Source organism: Vipera ursinii, assembly GCF_947247035.1.
Source record: "Vipera ursinii genome assembly, chromosome: 5".
NCBI lineage: Eukaryota > Metazoa > Chordata > Lepidosauria > Squamata > Viperidae > Vipera > Vipera ursinii.
The window spans coordinates 35803683-35821728 of NC_139518.1; the positions used below are offsets into that span (position 1 = coordinate 35803683).

General features: G+C 35.9%; 1 protein-coding gene across 1 annotated transcript in view; it reads left to right on the forward strand.

The window, feature by feature from the left end:
- Positions 1-16547, forward strand: part of LOC310640751 (period circadian protein homolog 2-like) — a 30470-nt gene extending 13923 nt beyond the window's left edge. Inside the window, exons 10-22 of the mRNA XM_083363269.1 lie at positions 1045-1198; positions 2488-2593; positions 3490-3621; positions 3786-3885; positions 4369-4534; positions 4631-4761; positions 6189-6449; positions 7393-8237; positions 9420-9594; positions 9680-9869; positions 11299-11449; positions 12346-12544; positions 15978-16547. Coding sequence (XP_083219395.1) covers positions 1045-1198; positions 2488-2593; positions 3490-3621; positions 3786-3885; positions 4369-4534; positions 4631-4761; positions 6189-6449; positions 7393-8237; positions 9420-9594; positions 9680-9869; positions 11299-11449; positions 12346-12399 — 2465 coding nt within the window. The 3' untranslated portion in view covers positions 12400-12544; positions 15978-16547. The remainder of the gene's footprint in view (positions 1-1044; positions 1199-2487; positions 2594-3489; positions 3622-3785; positions 3886-4368; positions 4535-4630; positions 4762-6188; positions 6450-7392; positions 8238-9419; positions 9595-9679; positions 9870-11298; positions 11450-12345; positions 12545-15977) is intronic.
- The last annotated feature ends 1499 nt before the right edge of the window (positions 16548-18046 follow it).

Genomic DNA, 18046 nt, shown 5'->3' on the forward strand with positions numbered 1-18046 from the left:
ACATTGGCACCTGGCAGGTGGTATGCAGCCATCCTAGAAAAGTAGCGGGGGAGGGGAATGAGCTGAACCAGTGGCAGCACTGCACAAGCCTGAGTGAGAGATGGCTGGAGCTGCAGGGCTGTCAGGGCTCAGTGGAAGCGCCAGGATCAGCGCCAGGCTCCAGCTGGAGCACAGTGCTGATCCTGGTGCTTCTGCTGAGCCCAGAAGAAGCTCCGATCAGCTGGAATGTTGCAGCATCTCCAGGGTTTTGTGATTTACATTCAGATGCTTGGCAACTGATTCATATTCATGACGGTCAGAGTGTCCCAGTGTCATGTGAAGTGACCTGCTGCAACTACCCAGCAGAGGGCGCGGGATAACAACCAAATACCCCCCCAACCCCCCACTGCCAATCCTCAACAGAAATGCTCACAACAATGAAAACCTCGGACAGGAGGAAGAGTGCTGCCAGGCGGGCAGGCAGGTGTCTTGGTTTGCTGTGGCCTGGGGGGCACTTTTTCCAGTGCCATTTTAACTTCGAACAGTCACTAAGCGAACTAGAACTACCTGTAAGTCGAGGACTACCTTCACCACTTTTTTCCTTTTTTTGGGGGGGTCAGGTTTTAGACACCTTGCTAGGCAACTGGTGGTACTTGGATGTTGCCATATAATGGGTGAAAAGGTTGAAAAGCCCTGTTTTAAAATATTATAAATGTTGAATTTAATACAGCCTTCTGACCATTCGAAGTCTAGATCCAGTCTAAAATTTAGAATCTTGAATTTAGAAATACTTTGTAAATATTTTCAGCAATGCAAAGACAAAATAAGTAAATTTTACATTTTCGTGTTAGCAGTTTTTTTCATCTTCCACTGATCAAAAAACAAATTAGATTATTCATGCTGAAACTCAATTTCAAAGCTTTTTTCATCGAACTGTTAGTAACTGTTCGCAAGCAAGTCATTTCTCCTGTAATATTTACAAGTTACATAGTTTTATAGTGATTTTCAAAAGATCAATTTTCTCTACTTCTTTATTATTAAAGTTTGCATGAATTTTTTTTACAGTACTTCAGTATGGCGGACAACCATTTGATTATTCACCAATCAGATTCTGTACTAGAAATGGTGAATACGTAACTCTGGATACAAGCTGGTCCAGTTTCATCAATCCTTGGAGTCGAAAGATTTCATTTATAATTGGAAGACACAAAGTTAGAACGTAAGAAATTAGAACGTAATTAATTAGCATCAATAAAACAACTCATAAGATGAATTGTTTGCAAGAGGTCCCCTTACATTAGAATTTACCAAAATCTAATTATACAATTAAAGAGCTCCTCTGTATAAATGAATAATTCCCCCCCCCTTCTTTCTTCTGTAGGAACAGATGTGGACTTCTCAGTGCCAGATTGGATAGAAAGCCATTTACATATATAGCTTGCCTAAATTTTTAAAAGATAGTAACAATAAATAATAAAATAAAACCCTAGTTATAGGCAAGGGATTATTTATTTATTTTCATGTTGTGGTGTGGTACCAATCTATATTACATCTACATGTAAAAGCTGGTACTAGGAAAGGCCGGTCCAAATTGGTAAGACAGTAAAAAATAATTGAGTTCCCCTTATCCCCTTCCCTTGATGTGGGAATTAGTCCAGATTAGTCTATTTTAGAAAAACTGTTGTCAGTTGTACGATTGGCAACTGTTTTGCCCATATTTCTATCATGGATGCCATTGCAGACTGTATCCAGTGTAGCTTATTCAGGTACTGGTTATACAATATAATATTTCTTCAAATCAATATATTCAGTGTTATAGCCAAACCTGCCTACCACTAATTCTCTTTCCTGTTAATAGTGATAAGAATATACTTCATTAATTCTGGAGGAGCTACGTGAAAAGCAATGTTTTACACTGTGACTACTATGTAAAGAGGCTTTAATGATTTCCTTTTGGGAATTGAATTATGTAATTGAACAAGCTCGTTTGTTCTGCAATGAAGTCTAACCATTTTGCACAAACTGTAGGTCACTTTTGAAATAATTGTTTGGATGTCGTCCTGTGCCAGGTTTCTCAGCTTTCTTTTTTTCAGGGATATATGATACATGGGTAGTTTATGACTAAATTTGGAGTCTTAGATATTCTACTTTATGTTCATTTAGTAATCATGAATATTTTTTGGAAAGTCAAAATGTCAAATTAAGGTAGTGGTACCAACTTGCATCCGTATTTTATAAATTATTTATTTAATGACCAGGGAGCTCACAACTGCATTAAAAATTGCATGTGTTGAATACTAAACGTTTATAGAAAACTTACAATTCTCCCAGATCTTCCAAGTCTTGTCAAGAGTTGCTTCAGAATACATAAATAAAATCATGTTTGGAGACTTTAGGCCTGAATATTTGATCAATATTTGATTTAAATGTGTATAGATGCCATAGGAAAAAAACAAACTATATGTAACTGAAAGCAATACACTTGTCATTATATATTAATGATTTTAGGAGCACTTTGAATGAAGATGTATTTGCACCTCAACACAGAGAAGAAAAAATGCAACATCCTAATACTGAAGAAATTACAGGACAAATACATAAGCTATTAGTACAAGTATGATATTTATTTATTATATATTTATACACAGATATACAAACACTCATGTGAGAAGCAGATAATCTTGGGTTACAACTGCAGTTTGGACCAGAATTGCCATCGCTAAGCAATGCACTTGTAAAGCATAAAGTCACATGACCGTATCACATAGTGATGATGTTCTCAGTACTCCTTATTGACATCACAACTCCAAGACTCATATGGGCTTATGGAAGAAGCAGGGGGGAAGGTAGAGACTATGGACAAATAGGGTGATGCTGCAAGTGACAGGCAGTTAGAGGTGATCCCCAGGATCTCCCATTCTCTAATGTGGCTCCTCAGCAGAAAAAGTGATGGGAGTGATTTATGGGCATGATGTGCAACCTTCTCTGCTGATTTCCACATTTACTTTGCTTGTGGGAAGCCAGGAAGGAAAGTTGCAAATGGCGATTACATAACACAGCTCACTGCAACATGATGATTGCAAGCCAAGCACCTGACCACCCAGATTGAATTCATGTGACTGCAGGGGAGCTGTGATAGTCAAAACTTTGAGGACTGGTCATAAGTCCATTTTTAGGACCACTGTAACTATACAGTTGTTGAACAAATGGATGTAAGCTGAGGTCTACCTATACACACAAACACAAATACATGAACTATGTAACTAGCACCTTCAAAATATTGCTAATTTTGCAAATGGAATTCTGCTTTTGGCATTTTTAAATATCATTATTGTGTGCTGAACCCACCTCACAGGGTTATTGTTGTGAGAAAATAGGAGGGGGAAGGTGTGTTGACTATGTTCTCCATCTTGAGTTATTTATGAAAATAATAAAGGAGGAATGCAAATAAATAAATAAGGCTTCTGACTAGCAGTGTCCTTCATTATTGCAATATATATCTATTTTTAGCCTATATATAATAGTGGCTCTAGTGGCTATGGAAGTTTGGGCAGCAGTGGATCACATGAGCACCTAAGGAGTGTGGCTTCATCCAGTGACAGCAATGGGAACAATGAAGATACTCAGAAAATACAGAAAACTGTAAGTTTGACATTGTGTTCTGTTAATGTTTTCAGTCTAATGAGAAAAAGGTAATGGTGTTTTTTCTCATAAATGTGAGCCAATTAAACAATTTCTAATTAATTATTCCAAATAAGCATGCATCAAGTATGGTTTAAAGACTGTTTGTTTCATTTTGATTCCAGATTTCTTCTCAAAATTTTTGTAAAAATGGAAGTGTGGACAGAACTCACGCCTACTTTGATTTTAGATTAAAGCTTGAAAATCAGAAGAATTCTTATAGAGGTATAAAGCAAAGACAATTTAAAGAAATTACTATCAGTTATTCTAGCTATATCTTCAATTATTTTAACTATATTTTTGGTCAAATGCACTCAGTCCAACCCTCTAACAGTAGTCATTTTGTGTGGTATTTCCTGTATGCTTAGATAGCAATAACATTTAGGTTTACATACTACCCCATAACACTTTACAGCACTCTCTGGGAAGGTTTCAATGTAGAAGCTTTATTTGCAAATTGTCCCCAACAATCTGGCTCCTCTTTTTACCAATCTTGGTAGGATGGGAGGCGGAGTCAATCTTGAGCCCCGTCAGCATTGAACTCCAGGCTGTGGGCAGTTTGCACTGCACTTTAACTGCTGCACAACCAAATCTTGAGTTGCCTATGATCTTAGGTTTGCTTTTATCAGTTTCCTGTCTTTGGAATGTTTGATTATGGGGAAAAAACTAAATAAACCTCTGTATAATTTTTATTTTTATGATGCTTAGAGAAACACACTGACTACTGTGATCATACCAATAGTACCACTCAATTGTTTGAAAATGATGGCATTGGGACTGCTTGTCAAAGGAGTCTAGCTGCAAAAGAATCAACTTGGAGAGAACAAATGATATATTCATATCAACAGATCAGTTGTTTATATAATGTTATTAGGTAAACAATATTGTATTTCACTGAATTACTGTTAAGTTGTGTATGCACTTTTTGAAGTGACTGTTTTTATAAACTTAAAGTTACTTTTTCTTGTAGATACTTGGAAAGTTGCCATGCAGCTGATACTGTGCAGAAAATGACTCGCCCTACACCATATACTGATGTAGCATTGAATACTGATATATATAGAGAGAAAATGAATGCTAATACAACAAAAACATCCACAGGTATTGGAGAGATTTTTTGTGGATTTCACAGAGAAGTCTTATGCACATTTATCTTCAACTAATGTTACTTCTTATCCAAGTGTGTTTAGGATTCCAGCTTCCATTTGGGCAACATTCAGTCTTATAATATGGTCTTTCCTAAGCCGAGCCTTACAACGCATGTAAAGCAGTCACTTTAAGAATGTCAATCTTTTCTTCTTCAACCATGATCCTATTTAGACTATGAGTTTCCCAGCCAGAACCAGCAACAGTGAAGCAGGGAAACTTGTGATACATTCACGTTACTGGTAATTATCTGTGTTCTGTATTATTAGGTTTCTCGAAGACCAGAGAGAGTAGTAGAAAAGAAGAATAGAATAATTTTCAACAACCAAAATTTGACCACTTTGATTTAATCCAGTCTTAGAAATAGATTTACTATTTATACCAGTATTGTGTAGTTTTTAGTTAATTTGGCATTTAGTGCAGCATGTTTATGAACAAATTAGTTTACAGTGCACAGGCATTTAAATAATCTAAGTATTCAAATTAAGAGGAAAATAACTCCTGTTCTTGTGCTCATTTAGAAACATTTCTTCAAAAACGTATTGCAGGGAATATTTGCTTCCATTATAGATAAAGTACTTGGACATTAAATTGAATAACAGTTCTAATATTTTATTCCTCTTCCTCAGCCTAAATCTGTATAAGCCAGAAGGAATGGCAATTCAATGCTTTAGTCTTGGTGACAATGATGGAAACTTTTATCAGTGAAAACATATTTACAAATTCATGAAATAAAAAGTGAAGCACATATAGTTTAAAAAAATTCTAGAATGCTGAAAAACTACACTATAAAACCTTTCCTAATCTTTATCATATTTTTGACTTCTCGGAAGTTTGCTGCTTCTCAGTCTAGTAGATCTGGACAGTTTCACCTGACATCATGTTTGATTTATTTGAAAAATTTGCATTTATTCTTTTTATTCTTTTCTCTTTGTGTATATGGTGTGTTTATGCTGTCACTGAAAAGAAAGGGGACAGTCAAAAATTCACATAGGTCCTGCAGTGTTGGAAACATCTGATACATCCAATGCTTCAGCTCTTATGGATGCTCATTTAACTTCTTTGACTTTTCCTGGACAACCTGAAAGTGTAATATCTTTTGTCAGTCAATGCAGCTACAGCAGCACCATAGTTCATGTTGAAGATAAAAAAACACAGCCTGAATTAGGTATAGTACCACCACTTTTGTTATGAGACAGAATATGATTCTATATTCTCTAGAATAAATGTAGGAAGTTTATTTAGAAATTTAATTGTAATAATTATGTGCTCTCTTTCCTGTATAAATAGAACAAACCTGGGCAGACTACTATAAACATTTACACTTAACATGTTAGCAACATTAAAAAATTCCTATATGTCTGTATTCAACTTTTTTTTAGAAATTATAGAAGACAATCTATCTGGGATAAAATCCACAGAGAATCAAACTATTGTTCTACATTCTAACAGTTCACAAGAGAACAAAGGAAAAGCTATATTTAAGAAATTGGGTCTTACAAAGGATAGCCTTGCAATACATACTCAAAAAGAAGAGTGGAGTTTTCTGAATAAGTGTAAAGAAATAAAAAGGTTCCATACTTTTAAATGTGCTTGCAATTGCTACTTTCAAAAAAGACGCAAAGGATTCCTAGAGGAACATGGTATGTTTTTTAAATAATTACTATTAATTTGTTTAGGAATTTGTGCATAGTTCAGTACAAATGTAGATATGTGCTATATTATATGCTTCTTCCAAAGGTCGATACTGGATCTCAGACCTATGAGCCTGGCTAGGGAATTGAAGTCCACACATCAAAGTTGCCAAGTTTAAAAAACACTGTTAGCCAAACAAATGAGATTAAGTTATCATGATCAATCTACAAGTAGTGTGATTTGTCACTTTGAATGCAAAACAAGGAGTATGATTTCTTCCTATATTTATTGTACTTATGCAGATTTCAGATTTAAAATCGCTTCTGGAAATGGAAAAATTAGAAATGTTTTATAACAAGGCATTTAAATAGAACCAAATTTAAAATATTTCAGGATCTGGCAAGACTTTAAAAAAAAAGCCTACTAAATTTTTCACCTCTGCAGCTAGCATAGATTCTTCAAATCAAAAGGTGTGTCTTCTAAGACAGGGGTCCCCAACCCCAGGGCTATGGACCACCACCGGTCAGCAGTGCACCAGAAACCGGGCCACACAAATGAGCAAAGCTCTCTCTGCCCGTGCCTCCCTGGTCCACAGAAAAAGCTCTCTCCGTGGAACTGGTCCATGGCACCGAAAAGATTTGGGGCTATTGTTCTAGGAAGAGACAGTTTGGTGTGGTGGTTAAAGAATTAGTCTAAAAACTAGGTGACTGAGTTCTAGTCTTGCCTTAGGCATAAAAAACTGGTTGGTGACTTTGGGCCAATCGCTCTCTCTCAGCCCAACTCTCTTCACAAGATTCTTGTTGTGGGGAAAATAGGAGAAGAAGGGAGTTTTGATATGTTTGCTCCTTTGAGTTGTATATGAAAAAATGGCTGGATAGAAATAATTTTTAAAAAAGAATAGAGTCAAAACAGATGTTCAGACACAATTAAATAATTTCTCACTTTTTCTAGATGTGTGTGAATTACATCGTGGTTCTGGGATAGCTTTTTCTTTGAAGAAAATTGGAAGGATCAAGAAATATAAACAAAAACGACACAAGCAATATGATTCTTCAAACAATATAACATCTGGGACCAAACCCTTGCATAATTTTCTTCTGCTTAGCCCAAATAATGCAGCTTGTACTCCATCAAATCATTCACAAGCAAGTTATCCAACTGTGCCTGTTTCGACAATTATGCCTACCATTTTTCCAACTACAGGAATCACACCAGCAGTTCCTGATGTTTCCCTATCTTATTTTAATAAAACACAGGATTTCAAAAAACATTGTCCTCTGCCATTAACTGAGTTTGTTCCACCCTTAATGACTCCAGTAGTAGCACTTGTTCTCCCTAACCGTGAATGTCCTCAGACAAATAATAGTATTCCTCAGACTTGTCTTCAGCCACCTGGTTTTTCTGTTCAGCCTTCTTTCTCTTCAGAAACTTTGCTTACAACACCTCCTCCATTTGCTGCTTCAAACAAGTTCCCTCCTGAGGTAGATTTTTCAGCACAACCACTATGTTATAATTCTCTAACAAATAGTGAAAAGAACCCTGTTGTAGAATGCCAAAATAAGCTGTCCCATTCCTGTACACCAGAGTCCTTGGGTCTACAAGATCAGTCCTCATCAATGTTGTACCAGTCACGGTGTAGTTCTCCTTTACAGTTGAACCTTCTGCAATTAGAAGAAATGCCAAAAACATTGATAAATGGAAGTATTGCTATAGAGGGAAATTATGGGACTTTAACTGATGGAGAGATTACAAATAAACAGTTAAGCAGAGGTAATAAAAGAAAAGCATCATGTTCAGTAAGCATTATTTATATTTACCTATTTATTATGCATGTGAAAAATTCTTTAGAAATTGTCACTTAATTCTATTTAATACAGATATTCCTTGATTACAACCACAATTGAGCCCAAAATGTCTGTTGCTAGGCAACACAATGGTTAAGTGAATTTTGCTTCATTTTATGACATTTCTTACCACAGTTGTTAAGTGAATCCTTGCAGTTTTTAAGTTAGTAATATGTTTGTTAAATGAATCTAGATTCCCCATTGACTTTGCTTGTTAGAAGGTTGCGAAAGGTGATCACATGACCCCAGGACTCAGCCACCATCATAAATACATGCCAGTTGCCAGGGCATCCACATTTTGATTATGTGACTGTGGGGGACACTGCAATGGTCATAAGTTTGAAAAATGGTTATAAAGCTTTTTTCAGTGTTGTAACTTCAAAAGGTCACTAAACATTAATGATTGTAAGGCGAAGACTACCTGCAGTCCATAGTATCTACAGTTACAGCTACAAACTATTTTCTTTAAAAACTAATAGTTTTAAAGGTATATGATCAAAGCACAAACTGCAGTGTAAAAGCTACTGTATCGCATTTCTTTTTAATGGGATTTTTATACTAGAAAATATGAACAGTTTTCAGTACATTTACACAACAAAGCTCACTATTCTTATTTGTCTGTGGAGCCTGTTTTGCAGACAATTACATATTTCAGGGGACTATAGGTCATGTAGCCCAAGTCTCTGTTTATTATAGAAAATCTAGAGCAATACCACAGGTTGTCCCAAAGTTGCTTTTCAAAAGGCAATTGGATTTTTTTTCCTAGAAAATGTTTTGCTTCTTATCCAAGAAGCTTCTTTAATCAGAATCTCCATAGACATTAGCACAGGTTGCTGCATGATCTCTCTTAAAGAGCTCCAGCAAAAGACAGCCCATGATTCCTGTAGAAAGTATGGAATATACATTATTATGAATTAGATTAAATTCCTAACTTTAATGTGACTTTTTGCCCATAGCATTGTTTTAACTGTAATAGTTGTTTGTTTTTTTTAAAAAAAGAAGGCACAGTATCTCTCTTCCACTAATATAATTGCTATGTGAACCCTATGTAATGAGTTTACTCCTGATCCTCTTATTGATAAATATTCTTCCTTAAATATCTAAAGTTATACTGTTTTATTTTTGTTTGTTAAGGTTAACACACAAATGGAAGTTCAGAATACTGATACATTTTCTTTATCTACTGATCTACTTGATTTACTTCAAGAAGACACAAATTCAGTCACCGGATCAGGAAGTTTTGCTTTAGCAGCTGCTGAATCTTTAGAATCTGGATCAAATGGATGTGATATGTCAATCTGTGGAACAGGTAATGTGGCATGTGCAGGTATTCTGGAGGTAGTTACATGGAAAAATCAGGTTTAATGAGAAAGTGTCGTTTTTGCCTTCTGTAGGATGTAGTGAGTCAAGTCAAATCAGCAAGTATATTGGAAGTATTAACTCCTCAGAAAATAATCATAAAACAAAATGTTCACAAATGGAAGAAGATGTACAGCACATTAAATGTGCCCTCCAGGATCCTCTTTGGCTAGTGATGGCAAATGCAGATGATACTGTTATGATGACTTACCAGATTCCATCACGGTAATTTTAGTTTTGATTTGATTAAAGTTGCATAATATCTAAACTAAGTAATAAGATTTCTGATTTCAAACAGCCATTGTCTATTGTTCATGTGAAAATGTATGTTTTCTTCAGTGGCATTTATAAGTTGCTGCTACTTTTGCCAGAATGACCCCTTTCTCCCTACTTGGCCCCACAGCCACCACTGGTTAAATTCCCTTAAACCAAATTTTACTTTTGTAAAGGATTCATTTACTTTTTACTGATTCATAGTATTGAATTGGAAGAAGCCATTTAGATCACTGAGTCCAAATTAAGCATTTGTGATAAATAATTGTTTAGCTTTTCTTGGACTACATTCAATGAAGGAGAGCTCACCATTCCTTCAGTAATTAATTTCATTGTCAAATTTGTTTGCCTGTTAAGAATTATTTGGTAATGTTCAGTCAGAATTTGCATTCCTGCAAGTTAAAATATGTTAATAAGTTAAAATGGCAGAAAGTGAAGAGGAACTGAAGAGTCTCTTGTTGCGAGTGAAGAAGGAGAGTGCAAAACCTGGGTTGAAACTAAACATTAAGAAAACCAAGATCATGGCATCCGGCCCTCTCAATTCCTGGCAAATAGATGGGGAAGAAATGGAGGTAGTGACAGATTTTATTTTCCTGGGCTCCAAGATCACTGCAGATGGGGACTGTAGCCAAGAAATTAAAAGACGCTTGCTCCTCGGGAGGAAAGCCATGACAAATCTAGACAGCACACTAAAAAGCAGAGACATCACCCTGCCAACAAAGGTGCGTATAGTCAAGGCTATGGTCTTCCCAGTTGCAATGTATGGCAGTGAAAGTTGGACCATAAAAAAGGCTGAGCGCCAAAGAATTGAGGCCTTTGAACTCTGGTGCTGGAGAAGACTCCTGCGAGTCCCTTGGATTGCAAGGCAATCAAACCGGTCAGTCCTAGAGGAGATCAACCCTGACTGCTCTTTAGAAGGCCAGATCCTGAAGCTAAAACTCAAATACTTTGGCCACCTAATGAGAAGGAAGGACTCACTGGAGAAGAGCCTAATGCTGGGAAAGGTTGAGGGCAAGAGAAGAATGGGATGACAGAGAATGAGGTGGCTGGATGGAGTTACTGAAGCAGTAGGCGTGAGCTTAAATGGACTCCAGAAGATGGTAGAGGACAGGAAAGCCTGGAGGAACGTTATCCATAGGGTCGCGATGGGTCGGACATGACTTCGCAACTAACAACAACAAACATCAGCAAAATATAGAATTGCATTCTCGCTCAAATAGGCATAATAAAAATTCACATGAATATATACATCAAATAGTAAAATGTACAGTCTAAAATTAAATTGTTTCTGTAATATTTGCCTGCTTATTTGTAATGTTTACATATTTTGGCTATTTGAAGACTGAAATGAAACTGTTTATATTGTATATGCTTATTTTAGAAAATTGGAAACTGTTTTGAAAGATGACAAATTGAAACTGAAACAGATGCAGATGTTCCAACCAATATTTACGGAGGAGCAAAAAAGGGAGTTACTTGAAGTTCATCCATGGATTCAAAAAGGTGAACTCCCTCAGGCTCTTGCAAATTCGGTATGTTTTAAAGATTTTTTTAAGTATAAAAAGTATTTTATTTATGGTTAGTACAATAAAGATAGGTAGGTCACACTAGTATTGGAACATTTGAGTATACCACATTTACTTCTCTGTAGATCTGTAAGACCACCCATCTAACCAATGAAATTCTCAGCATGGAACATACCATAAAAACATCAGCAATAGTAAAACAAACAGAAAAACCAGGTTGAGACCTTTTCATTTAAAACACAAAGCACTTACAGCATACACCCATGCTACTTCCTAAATTATCAACCTGGCTTCAATGCCTGAGGGAAGAGCCTTCACAGCCTTCCAAAAGTCTTATAAGGTTGGGATTATTTATAACTCTGAGGGATGCTGTTCCATGGGGCAGGTACCATAACAGAGAAAGCCTACTTCCTAGCACTCAGTAGGTGACTCCCCCTTACCGATGAGACCCGTCATTTGCTCTCTTTGTCCAATCTTGACAGACAGCTGTAAACCCTTGGGGGAAGTTGATGCTACATGTAATCTGATGCCATGCAGATTACATGTAGCATTTCAGAACTGTTGGGAGGCAACACAGCTGCCATCACAGTGGTTTTCTGTGGGCCTACCATGGTGAACCTAAAACTCTTTCTGTTGCTACATTCTTGATTACCTGAAGTTTCAAATGCCTTTCAAGGGCACCTGTGTATAGATTATGTTGCAATAGTCCAATCAGAAGGAGACTAATAGTAGAATTTAATCTCAGTATATTCAATTCAGGTTACTCCAGCCAGTTGTTTTAATGTACGCTCTCTTATGGACACGATCAAATATTTCTAAGAAAAAAAAATATTCAAGTGGAAGATTCAAGGTGATTAAGGTTCCAATTGATTAAAAGTTATAATTCACTTTTTCTTTTGAAGGTTTGTATTAATTGTGAAGAAGGTAGCCGATCTTACATACAAAATGAAGGATAAATCAATGAGATGGAGCTTAATGAATAAGGTTGTGAGAATAGTTCACCTATTCTGAACCCATTCAACAGTGAAAATGTGTAATCCATGAAGATAATTTCAAAATCATCTGCTTTCAGCTGAGGCAATGCATCGTTTTGTCTCAAAGGTTAAGTTTGTTTCTTTTGAAATGAATCTCATATGCCAAACAAATGGATTTTTTTGTTCTAAAGAAAGGTCATTTGTTAATAATCTCTTTTTATGGGGGGCATGTCTTTCTATTACTCTGAGCAATTTCTGAAAATGATTTTTTCTTTGCATTTAATAAAATATTTTCAATTTTAAATATTTACATTTAAAGTTGTGGTTTATTAAAAGTATAAAGAATGCTACTAAAACCTCACTGGATTCCATAAGAAATATAAAAATACTGTGTCATCCTTACATTTCTTCCCTGTCTCTATTTTTTTCTGTAATAGGGACTGTATATTTAAGATGTTTAGAAATATCTTTTAAATGTTGAAAATAATAGCTAATAGATTTTACAAGTGTTTCAGTTGTAACATAAATCCACTGTTAACCATTAAATATATTTTACTTTACTGCTATATTTTAAATACAATAACAGTAGCTTATTCTTTCTCTGATCTCCACATCTGAGGGAGAAACAAATTCAGGTCAGAAAATAATACCATTGTGTTTGTAACTGTTGCATTTCATATTTGGTAAATATTATAATTTGTTCCATTGTCCTCATCTTAGAATTCATTTGTCACTCTTGTTTTAGAAACATACTTCATATAATAATAAAAATATGCTAATGCCTTAGAATTAATTTCTATATCCTTTCTTTTAAGTCACGGGTCACTTTTAAAGTCATATTCTGTACTAAAATCATTGCCCAGCAAGGAGAATCTAGTCTTAACATTGACAATAATTCCTCTAAGATAATGGCAGAATATATATTTATTGTAAAGGAATGTCACACAGTAAATCCGATTATATTATTCATTCTTAATTACCTTTCTTTGCTTTGTGTGATACCCTTGAGTAGTTTTAACCATCTGGATTACATTCAGTATACTCTCTCTCCTGATTCTTTAGTCACAGAATGAACACCAGTATCATATATTTTTTTTAGTGTGAAGAATTACTGCCTTATCTAATATATGCATCAAGTGGCCACACTTACTATCTGTTCTGTAATATTCTGAAAATTACAAATGCTCTTCAAGGGCAATCCCACATAGTGTGTGTTGCCAGATAGGATGTGGTCCAGATGGGATGTCATGGTGACATGAATGATAGGAAGTAGGGATTCCTGGTCCAGGAACAGGTGCACAACCTGAAAGGTGCATAGTTCCTGCATATAGGTCTTCTTTGAGCAGGAGCTGTGAGTCCAGGAGAACCCCCAGATTGCACATCGGGTCTGTCTGAGGCAGTCCCACTTCATTCAGAACCAAAAATGTAAGAATCCTGGCAAAACAAGGTTGAAAAACCCAAAGCTATACAGACTTGCTTCAGTAGATTCAAAGTGTATTATGCATCATCCAGACCCCCACAGCCCCAAGGCACTTGGACAGGATGTCCATAGGATCACTTAGGTGATTCTGGGGTGAAATATGAGTATCATCAACCTACTGGTGATACTTACGCCAAACTACTGGATTGTGTCAACCAACAACTTTGTGTAAATGTTAAGCAGGAGGAATGAAGGAACCAAACCCTAATTTTTCCTTAGTTCTACGTTGCTTCTCTCCTTGATTAGTTTCCATCCATTGTTTCTTGTCTTGCCTTCTGGTGCTTTGGAAAATAAGTTGACCCCGTCTTGTTTGTGGCAGCCTCTCAAATATTGGAACACTGCTATCATATCCCTATTCCTACATTTCACTAGACAAGACATACCCAATTCCTGCAACCATTTTTGAAACGTTTTAGCCTCTAGCCTTCCTAATCATCTTGGTTGCTCTTTTCTGCATTCTTTCCAGAGTTTCAATATCTTTTTTATAATATGATGACCAAACGATGCAGTATTCTAAATGTGGTCTTATTAAGGCTTTATCAAGAGTACTAATACCTAACGTGATCTTGGTTCTATCCCTCTGTTAATGCAACCCAGGATTGCATTGGGTTTTTTGGCTGCTGCCGCACACTGCTGATTCATATTTAAATGATTGTCCACTAGGACTCCCAAGATCCATCTCACTATTATTGCTGTTGAGCCACGTTTCACCTAATTTGTATCTGTACACTTGGTTTTTCTTGTCAAAGTGTAAAACCTTACTACTCTCTACATCGAATTTCATTTTGTTAGATATTTCATGTTTTGTTAGATATTCAGTAGTATTTCAGTGCTTTGATTCTTTAATACATATAATTTACTTTTAGGCACATGATTGTTTGGTGTGGCAACTAAGTATGTAGCTAGTACTAAACCAAATTATTAAAGTCTGCCGCCATTTCCAAATCATGATGAGAATTTCTACTAAAAATAAAATTACATTGAAAAGCAAAATCAACTAAGCAACTAAAGAGCAAGTCTGCTGGATCTGCCACTCTTCCTATAAATGTTACTGAATCTGCACATGTCTGTATAGATGTAATTATTCATTACTAATTCTACTCCATGGATATCAGAAGAGACTGATAGAGGAAAAACTAATAAAAGTTTCAATACTCTCTATTTGAATAATTTCTAACTCTGTATTACTAAAATTCCTTTGTCTGTAATCTTTCACTGGAGTACCTTTAATCATGCATCATAAAGCAAAAGTTTGAATCAAGCTACTTCAAATGGGCTAACTTACAGAATGTGTCCAGAACCCATGACTCCCGTAGAATTAAAATTTGGAAAATTTATATACCCTTATTGAAATTAGATTTAGAAATAATTAAAATATATATGAGTTTGAGGTAATAGTCTATATAACATATTAAACAAAAATTGTTGGAAATATAGAAGTAGGGATGCCCAGTGCTTTTTTTGTAAAAGAAAAAGGTGCCGGAACTCACACACATCATACAACCCACCTTGCCTACCCTACAAGGTTCCATTCAAAAAAGGTGCCGGAACTCCGTTCTGAGGGTCTTATGACAAAAAAAGCCCTGGGGATGCCTGTTTATTCCAAAGCTGGAAGTGTTGAGTGTGCATGTCTGTCTGCCTGTCTATCTACTATCTGTCATCTATCAATTTCATCATCCTTACCCGATGTAAACATGCATCAGATCTAATTTTTTGGGGCTATGTGGAGGCATCTATTGTTTTGCCTTCAGCAAATGATGTACCGCACCCCCGTCTCATAATCATAGCATTGTCCTGAATTCTGTATTTACCCCTTCACAACATGTCATTTCAGTGTCCTGTGCTTCCCCATTTTTCTGAAAGTCTGAGCATTCATTAAGCTGTTTCATTTTAGTGAAAAGCAGGGATTAGAATTCAGTGCTCTTTTTCCCATGTTCTGACTCCTATTCTAATGATATGTTATACCTGAGCAGTATAAAATGATGAAATAATGTAGCTAACATGTCAATGCTATGAGTTATTAAATGTTTCAATAACTTTTTATTTTTGAAGTATGCCCTAAAATGTTTTTTTCTTTCAGCTGTGAGTTCCATTTGCTCGCCCAGCTGATATTTAAGCAGCAGTAACTGTGGTGGATGTTGAGCGGAGAGTTGTAAATGATATGTGAATACTGAGCAGATGGCTTTGGTTGGCACCATCCAGATTTTCCATTCCGAAATTGCCTGCAGGAAGAAGATCACAAAATTAATTGCTGCTACTTGTGATTCTCAAAAGTGACACTAGGGGAGGAGATTCACAACAGTCTCTCTCTCTCTCTCTCTCTCTATACATATACATATATATATACATATATATATATACATATATATATACATATATATATACATACACACACACACACACACACACACACACACACACACATATATATATATATATAAATGGGGGAGAGGAAATAATGTTTTAGATGCATACCATGGAGATAAAATGATGCTATAGAATTTCTTATTTCAATAGGGTTCAAGTAGACCAATCCAATCCATCAGATTATATATTATATTTTCTATCCTGCTTTATTTTTTTCATCCAAATTTTTAAAAAAGGCAATTGGGAAAAAAAATCAAAAATTGATTAATAAACACTTGTTTATGTGGAAGTCACCCTTTCAGTTCTTTCTTTTCTGGCAGAAGTGCTGATAAAAATGCAGACTTAAAGCTTGGTTTCATTTCTTTCTAAACACGTTATGCTGTAACATGGCAAACTAGTGAAAAGGCACAGTATAAAAAACATGCTGAGACTTTCCCCAAAGCAGCAGCTGGAGCCACGTATGCTGCAGTTGCTTTCTGAGACGGTTTTGTTCCATCTCTATTATCTCTGCACTGCTTGCTGGTTTTGTGCACTGAAGGCCATATGTTCCATCTGCTCTACCCAGACATTCTGTTGGCAAGGGGAATGGATTCATATCCAGGCATCTGATTCTCACACCAACAGAAACCTGAGTTTCACTGAAATTCCAGAGAACTGTTTATGGTTTTGTTTTGAAAGCTGGGAGGCCTGTTGTAAAAAAAAATGCATTTAAATGTCATAAGGAAGCAGTCCCTGGTATATGCACAAAAGACAGCACTGAAGTACAATTTACTTCAGGCAAATAGATCCTGATCAGAACATGTTTCCTTTATACCGTATATTGACTGAAATTCCAAACAAGTTTTTAGCAAATCCGGCAAGGGTGTGTGGGGGGGGGATCTATTTCCTCAGACTTTCTATTTCTCTAGCCTTTCAGATGGGTTGAAAAGGCAAGTCTATTAGCTAGCTGGAATAGTTGCACTGCATTTGCCCCAAGTTAAAGAAGATTGGATGAAAACACTGAAATCTAAAATGTTGTCTAGTCTCTCATTCTCTCTGGGATCTGTTTTTCACTTCTCAGTCTACCATACTTGGGGATTCAAATGGTTTTATCAACCAAAGACTAGAATTCATGAAATAATCTCATGCATAGTTGTGAACTATTTTTTTCTATATGCCATAAATGTTTAAAAATTATTCCAGTGTGCTAGAAAGATTAAATGAACCCCATCCCAACCTGCCTCCAATAAATATTACAGCATGCTTGGAAAATAATTTAAATGTGAGAAAAATAATCAGAATCATTTTTTTATCAAATGAAATATCTACAAACAAAATGACTACAAAGTTCAATTGAGCTGGATGCAATCTTTGGCATCTTTACATATAAACACTGCAGTAGAGGTCCATTGTATTGCAGTCCACAAGATCTGCTTTTGTCACCTTATTTAGGCTGTAGAAAACCTGTGAACTTTATGGTGTTAACTTTTGCTCCATTAGGTTGACAGCAGTATATTTACAGGTAAGGTTCTTTGTTGAATGCGTTTGACATGATCAAAGGATCCAAATGTTGAGGAAGTCATTGAACAATTATATTGTGTGTAGCCTTTGAAGGATTCTAGACCTAGGGAGATTCTGTAATTAAAGCCAGACACAGCTGTCTTCCAAAATGCCATAAAACCTAGTATCTGAAGTCTGTATACTTTAGAGGTGATCTGTTATATTGGAGACATTTGATTTAAAATGTTTTCTAAAGAGTTAGTATAAGTTTTACTGACAGTATATTGTCTTGCAAATATAAAG